The sequence below is a fragment of the Pistacia vera genome, unplaced genomic scaffold (genome assembly GCF_008641045.1).
Source record: "Pistacia vera cultivar Batoury unplaced genomic scaffold, PisVer_v2 Contig838, whole genome shotgun sequence".
Lineage (NCBI taxonomy): Eukaryota > Viridiplantae > Streptophyta > Magnoliopsida > Sapindales > Anacardiaceae > Pistacia > Pistacia vera.
In genome coordinates, this window is record NW_022196710.1 from 88,718 (window position 1) to 96,503 (window position 7,786).

At 36.8% G+C, this 7,786-nt stretch overlaps 1 protein-coding gene across 1 annotated transcript; it reads right to left on the reverse strand.

Moving 5' to 3' along the window:
* Positions 1 to 539: 539 nt before the first annotated feature.
* LOC116118107 (palmitoyl-acyl carrier protein thioesterase, chloroplastic-like) lies at positions 540 to 2,375 on the reverse strand. The gene is made up of 6 exons (XM_031404077.1): positions 1,986 to 2,375; positions 1,746 to 1,879; positions 1,472 to 1,585; positions 1,031 to 1,205; positions 860 to 928; positions 540 to 755 (listed from the first exon to the last, which is right to left on the reverse strand). Exons 1-6 carry the CDS (start codon positions 2,373 to 2,375, stop codon positions 540 to 542), a joined length of 1,098 nt encoding a protein of 365 aa, XP_031259937.1.
* Positions 2,376 to 7,786: the final 5,411 nt, after the last annotated feature.

The following is a 7,786-nucleotide window of genomic DNA, read 5'->3' on the forward strand; positions in this document are numbered from 1 at the left end:
ATAGATTTCCTTGAAGATTATTGAGAATGTTATATTAAACGTGTTTGGTTAGATTGAAATGAATTAGTAAATATGTTATATTGATATGTTTGGTTGATAGGAATTCTTTTCGGATTTGATATTAAACTGTAGGGAAATTCTTTGTTTACTAGAAAAATTGTCATGGAAGAGACATGATTCTGGACTCAAATTACTGTATAGCAATAATATTGGTTGAAAGAAAAGGAAATGAAACATATATGATAAAGAAAGACTTGGTAAGTGAAATGTTAGCATGAATAATATTACCTAAAGCCTAAAGCCATAGAATAGCAATATATATTCTCATGATGGTGATAAAAGAGTTCCCTTTTATTCAATTATTCAACGTACTTCCTTCATTGCCATTTCCCTTTTCCTTACAAAAATCATAATTTCATTAAACTTAAACCACAAAATGTTCAATGACATCATATTTATTTTATTAATGGAGATGATTATAACATTTTTGTATTGATGAGTGCCATGGTTGCATTCAGAAACTTTGTCCTTGGCACACACTATGATCTCTTTCTCCATCTTGTCCTTCCTCTTACCACTTCAGGTCCACCCTCAACGCTGAGCGAATGATCGAACTCAATTTCTTGGTTATTAATCAAGTGATTGCTACAGAATTTGGAAACAGATTGCAGCACACTATCCGCACTACACTCTTTCCGATACTCCAAAGTCATTGCGCAAAGCTCACAACTCTTCACGATTGAGCTAGGAACGCCCTAATAAAAGAACATTCACGGATAGTTTAAATAATAAAAGATTTGATTAATGCATGATGAAGAAAGAGAACCAATTATAAAGATGTTAATTAAAAATAATCTACCTCGAGAATATAGTTAACCAATTTGATATGACTCACATGTTGATTCACATCCATGTCCGTCCATCCAGGCTGAAATTTTAAAGACAAAAGACCAGTTGGTACTCTTACAGTCGAAAATATATATAGAACACACACACACACACACACGATGGATTGATTAATTATACTTACATTTAAACCTGAGCGAATGTAATCTGCTTTATCAGCATCAAGCTGCAGAAGCTTTCTGCCATCCCTGTTGACGAGAGGGTCACAATAACGCAGCATAATTGGTTTCATTCCTCCCATGATTTCCTCGCTCGCCTTAGCAAATTTCCTTGTTTTCTTATTCATCATTGCATATAAACTGAATAATATACCCAAAACATGCAGCCAGTAAACCTTAGATTATATATACAAAAAAAATAAAAAAAACTTATATAAGACAATCTCACTATCTCAGTACCTTATTTTGTTAACATGGTGAGACTATAATAAAAATTAACAATTAATGGGTATTTTTATTTAATTAGACGGTTTCATTATGTCAGCTTAGTGAGGTAGTGAAACTATCGAATGTAAGTATTTTTCAAAATGAAAAGAATATTAATAAAATAGTAGAAATAGGTTCACCTGGTTGCCCGTATCAGAGTTTTGCCAGTGTTGAAGTCTCGGATCAGCCAGTCACAACGAAGACCTTTCCTCCCTGCCATATAATTCCAAACATCTACTTGAACAACATCAGCCCTTCAAAAGTAAAAACAAATTAAGCAGATATATTAAATGACCAATCAAGGTTCATATACGTGAAATTAATTATATATTATGCATGCCATATTCCAATAAAAAACAGTAACTACATTAGGAAATGCCCATAAGCCATGAAGGACTAAAGTGGATTACGTACCATGAAGGATAGTGATCCACCTCCGTATGCGACCAACAAGCCACCCATATGAGGTCCTTTTCAGTCATCTCTATTGTTGAGCCAAAACCATCAGTCAGTATTCCTGCACTCCTGAGATGATTGAGTGATGTCTCCTATACACAAAACAAATTAAATCCAGTTGGAAATAATTAATATCATAATACATCAAAGGTTAATTTATTTCATTAACGAATCTTAATAAATAGATGTAATTAAAACCTGTAAATAATTCATCAACGACTCAATGGATATTTTGAAATCACTTCCTATCTCATACGATCTGACTGTGAAGTTTTGCTGGAAAATAAGTCCATCCTTTAACAATCTTCCAGTAGATGGCTCAGCATTAATCAGTGGTTTCCCATTAATAAGTTCCCAATTCTCCATGGTGGGTGCAGACAGTTGATTGATGTTCTCCAGAGTCTCATTCTTTTGGCTTTCTATTGGTGATAGTGATGATATCCCAGTACCGTTGATCTGAAAGCTGCAGGCTATTTTATATCTCTTAATCTTCTCCCGACCACTACTAGCCGGAGTAAAATTAAGCTTATTTTTCCCACTACCAAACGGCAATGCTACCTTGAATGGTGAGGTTGATTTTATAATCATGGCGATCTTGTGGATGAGATAAATTAGAAAACCTGCCGCTAAATACGGAATCAATGAACCGATATTAAGAAGAAATTGTAAAAGAAGCTTTATCAGATATATATAAATCACAACACAAAGAATAATGTTGAGCTACATGCAAGTACGTAGTATATGCGTTAGATGAAATATATATATATGCGTAATTCTGACAAAGCTTATAAATTCTTGGTCTTCAAATGATCCCTCCTGACCAAAGTTTTCTGGTCATAGATCAAATGAAGCGCCTCAGTGTAGGAGAATACGAATTTAGCTGCTGTGTATGAATGTGAACGACCAAGCTTGCTGAAATTCCTTATTTATATGATAACCCTAGATTCAACTGTTACCAAATCAATTAATAAAATATTATCCTATGGCATAGTCCCTAGTCTACTAGCTAAAAACTACCCAACAGTTAATCAATTTTAGAAAACCTATAAAATAAACAGACCAAGTACCAAGTAGATTAATAATTTAATATAAAATATTTTTTGACCGAACGTCGGTATTATAAGGTAACTATATTGATTACTGCTTTACAGTTGGTGATAATTAATATGATTTAAATATTACCTTGATAAGAAATATATAATTAATGCAAAAGTGAAAATAAAAACAATTGTATATGATTAACTAAGATAATTTAAAGAAACNTTCTTTGGGAATTCCATCTATATCCTTTGATTCATTACAAACTCACCCCCATATCAACATATTCTCCATGAAAAATCCTTACAATTAACTCCCCACTTTTCCTGCTAATTAGGGGTAGAATGGTCAAATTGCCTTTAGGGAAGAAAATATCTAAAACTTAACCAACATTTTAATCGGCCTGTCGCCGCGGCGAAGAAACTTCTGTCGCCGCGGCGAAGAAACTTCTGTCGCCGCGGCGAAACTGTCCAGAGAGTTTCCCCGTGGTTTCAACACATCTTCGCTGCGGCGAAGATTCTGCTTCGCCCCGGCGAAGCTTGGCACACTAAACTTCTTCTATTTTCAACCAATTTCAGGGCAAGCATTCAACGCAACACTCAATCAAACAATATTACCAAAACCCAACTCAAATAAGAGCGAAAGAGGAAACAATAACTACGTACCTCATATGGGGCGTTACACCTCCCTTACTCGAAATCGAAGAAGACAATGCCTTTCTCCATCGCTTAAGCTTTGTAAATGTATTTCCACTATAAAAAATCGTAGTGTGATTTGAAAATCGACAACACCTCTCTTTTTTTGGATTTTGCATGTTTCGGCTGAGTTGAGTTTTGTTATCTCAAAAATGCTTGGAAGTTTCATTATTTGTCTTTGTTTTGAGAAGGGAGATAAGAGTTGGATAATTAAATAATGGAAAGCTTGCTTGTTGGGTTAAATTTTTGGGCGTTGGTCTGCACTCTGTTTTGGTTGTCATTAATTTTGCTTATGGGTGAAATTTTTGTTGGGTGGAATTGGAAAGAATGGGTGAGAGACAAATGTTTGGCTTGTTCATTAATTTTGAAGTTGACTCCCTTTGTTGGCAGAATTGTTATAATAAAGAAAGTTCTTTTATTTATATATTGTATTTGTATTTTATATGTTTATGGACTCCATGAATTGATGGATATTGAAGGATACAGGACTTGGGCTTTGGATTTAATTAAATTGGTGTTTTGGTTCAATCGTCAGTAGAAGTAATTGGGGTTCAATGGAAGTAATTGGGGTTCAATGGAAGTAATTGGGTCCAATGGTAAACATAACAATAATTATTTAAACATATAATATTGATGGATATGATGATGTCACTAGTCCAACCAATTGGACCAGTTGACCCGTCACCTGGGTAGTAGAACGAGTTACCCTCCAGTCTGGGTTTTAAAATAGTGCTCGCTACCTCCATACCAAGGGATCTCAAGGAAGCCTACATGTGCAAGAGCTTTGGTTTTAGCCTCTTAGAACCGGCTTTGCAATGGTACACTAGCCTCCCCAACAATATCATAAGCTCCTTTGCTCAACTGACAAACACCTTTGTTGAACAATTTGCCAATAGCAAGAAACTAGAGAAGCTGTCAACCAATTTGTATCAAGTGTACCAAAGAAGGGACGAACCCTTGCAGGAGTATGTTAGCCTCTTCAATAAGGAGAAAATCTCAATCCCTTCTTACAACCCTAAGACCGTAGTGGATGCATTCAGGAAAGGGTTCCTCCTTAACAGGGAGCTATACAAAGACCTCACCAAGCTCAATTGTAACACAATGAAAGATGTATTGGCCCAGGCAGTAATCCAAATCAGGTAGGAAGAAGGTGAAGCCAACCAGATGTGGCATAATCGTTATGATGATCGCGCCAAAGACGTGATGACAAGTGTCCAGAAGCTCGCTCTTATGAACCGTGTTATTCCACCTAGTCACACGGCTCTAACCATCACAACAAGAAACCGTATGACAGACAGCCTGCTTGCCCAAATAAACACCCATCCAGCTTCACCCCGTTCAAAGTCCCAAAGTACAACCTCAGTGTTGAGCCAACCCAGTTGGTAGCAATTATGAAAGGTATGGGGCTAACTATCAAGTGGCCAGCCAAGCTAGACTCAAACGTCAAAAGAGACACCTCCAAATGGTGTGAGTTCCACAATGATCATAGACATAATACTCTTAGTGTATGCCCTAGGAACCAATCGTGTTGTCAGTTTCAGGACATTATATCTTGTAAATGTATTATGAATAAAAGAAAGTGTTCTTATTTCACATGTTGATTTTCTGCTTCATTTATATTATATTATATTTAATATTGCATGTAAATGTCTGGATGACACGGATCTTCAGAAAATCAAATCATCAAAGAATTCCCTGTGCAAGTAATGTTAATTGGGCAATAACATTACATAGTAGGCATGTTGAATGTCTCCATTGAATATCATGTGATGGTATTAGTGTGGGTGATTATAAGAGGTATGTCTCTAAGGCATTAGCATGGATAAATGGTTAGTGAACAATTTATCGAATACGATCGATTACGATGAATCACATGGATATGATCAATGATGCATCGTATGATCGTGCTAGCGTACCACTAATCCTTAGACCTGAGACATCACGGTTGGATTCAACATAGGATGCATCTGGTTCATATGGTGTATAAGCACGAGACTAGTCATGTCTTGTGTATTAAACCGGTTTGGTCATATGCTATTCATGTGCGAGGACAAGTGATGGTCAAGATGGGATCCGTTAACTCAAAATAGTCCAATCTCAAGTTCCCAGACGAATGTCAATAAACATTGGAAAAGGGAAATCTCTGGCCAGAGTATAATGAATGTCAGATGAAAAGTAGTTTCATGTTGACGATTTCCATTGTATCGATTGACAGTTCGATTAAAGAATAAGTTAAATGTTTTGACATACCATGAACCATTCTTAATCGGGATTAGATAACGGAGGGATTTGACTACACAGTACGTACGATCAGAATAGGTTCATTGGAGTTTACACTTCATTGTGGTTTAGGGGTTATAGAACATTGATAGACGTCTACCATAATCAGTGGGAGTTTCGATTATAAAGAATTATAACGAAACATATCAAAATCAGATATTGGGCCCACGGCTAGATCACAGTAAACCAAAATGGTCACACATAAAACCAAGCTCAAGGAGAGAGAGTAATACATATCATTAATCAGATTAATGATGTTCGGACATAAACGGTTGCATCCAAATTAATGTATTGGTGAGAAATGATTATCCATGGATAGCTAGCACTAACCAAGGGTAATAAGGATTTATTAAATATTGAATTAGATTCAATGATGGGGGCAAAAGTGCATTGGTTTTATTCTAAAGGGTTAGAATATTTAATGGAATTAAAATTTGGTCTAATTATGAATTAACCATAAAACCAAGGACTTGACATAAATGTTTATTCTCAAGTTAATTTTAAATTGTTTGAGGCCTTCCCAAAACAATTTAAAATTACACTTTGTGCCCATGGTATATAAATTAAGTTTTATACAATTTTAATTGAATTGAATCAATTAAAGCAAAATCACTTTCTCATTTTCTCTCTCACTCTCTCGGCTTTCTCTTCCTTGACTTGTGTGGATCACATTTTGAGGTTCTTCAAGTTCACTTGAAGAACTAAGATTCTAAGAAAGAAGATTTAAGTGTTGAATAGCAAAGGAATAGGTAATATTCCATCCTTACCTTGAAATGTTTTGGGCTTATGTGTTATGTTTGTATTCTACCTTCCATCCATCATCTTGTTCATCCATGTTACACCATTTCCATGTCCAAAATGCATGAATCCCAACAAATACAGCTAATTGCATCGCCCTCAGACTGGAGGTCACAACATTACTGAAGAGAGGGCACCTGAGTGATCTGTTGACTAACAAGGGGAAACAAACCATGAACCAGAGAAGCAACAAAGAACGATCTCCCCTTCTCAAAGATCCAAAACCCAAGGGTTTCTATAACATCATATCCAGAGGCTTACTAACTAGTGGGGTTAGTTACTCATCAACAAAGAGACATGTCCGAGCCAATCACCACCAAGAAGTTCGTTCAACTCATCCACCGATTCAAACATCATCAAAACAAGTCATTCAGTTCAAAGATGATGACCCTGTCACCCTGACTACCATGCATCATGATGCCCTAGTGATTAGTCCACAGATCACTAATATCCTCGTCAGGAGAATTTTTGTGGATGGAGGATCCTCAGCCAACATACTCTTTCTGGAAGCAGTAAAGACAATGGGGTTAGACAAAGCTAACATAAGCAGGCACCCAACCATCCTGGTCTAGTTCAGTTTAGAACAGAAGTATACCATTGGAGAGATTGTCCTACCAGTCTATGCTTGAAATGCGAACTGCCAAACTATCTTCTTGGTCCTTGATTGTCCCTCCCCCTACAATGTTACCACGAGCCAACCTTGGATCCATGACATGAGAGTCGTTCCATCCACATTCCACCAGACAATCAGGTTTTCCACCAAGTGGGGAGTGAGTGAAATCAGGGGCGATTCCTAGGCTGCTAGAGAGTGCTACAAGAACACCTTCAAAGGTAAATTACAAACTTTATAACAATTACAGTCAAATCCAACTCCCGTAGCCGAGCTTGACGAACCATCAATTGAGGAGTTGGATGAGGTACAGATACACCTAGACTACCCCGAGAGAAAGACACAAAACAGTTCCCAATTGAGTCCTGCTATTAGGGAACAGTTGATCAAATTCCTACAGTAGAATAACGACTGCTTCGCTTGGTCTCACTCGAATATGACAATGATCAGTCCTAATGCAATCACCCATCACTCTAGGTGGACCTTAATCACCCCTCAGTAAAACAGAAGATAAAGAAGTTCACCCTAGAAAGAAACCAAATCATCAATGAGGAGGTTGAGAAACTGTTGGCCAATGG

Excerpts from the sequence above, each read along its gene's own strand:
- LOC116118107 (XM_031404077.1), bottom strand. The coding sequence starts at position 2,375 with ATGATTATAAAATCAACCTCACCATTCAAGGTAGCATTGCCGTTTGGT. Across the intron at positions 1,880-1,985 it reads CGTTGATGAATTATTTACAG|GAGACATCACTCAATCATCT; the intron begins GTTTTAATTACA and ends TTTTGTGTATAG. Across the intron at positions 1,206-1,471 it reads ACTCTGATACGGGCAACCAG|TTTATATGCAATGATGAATA; the intron begins GTGAACCTATTT and ends TATATTATTCAG.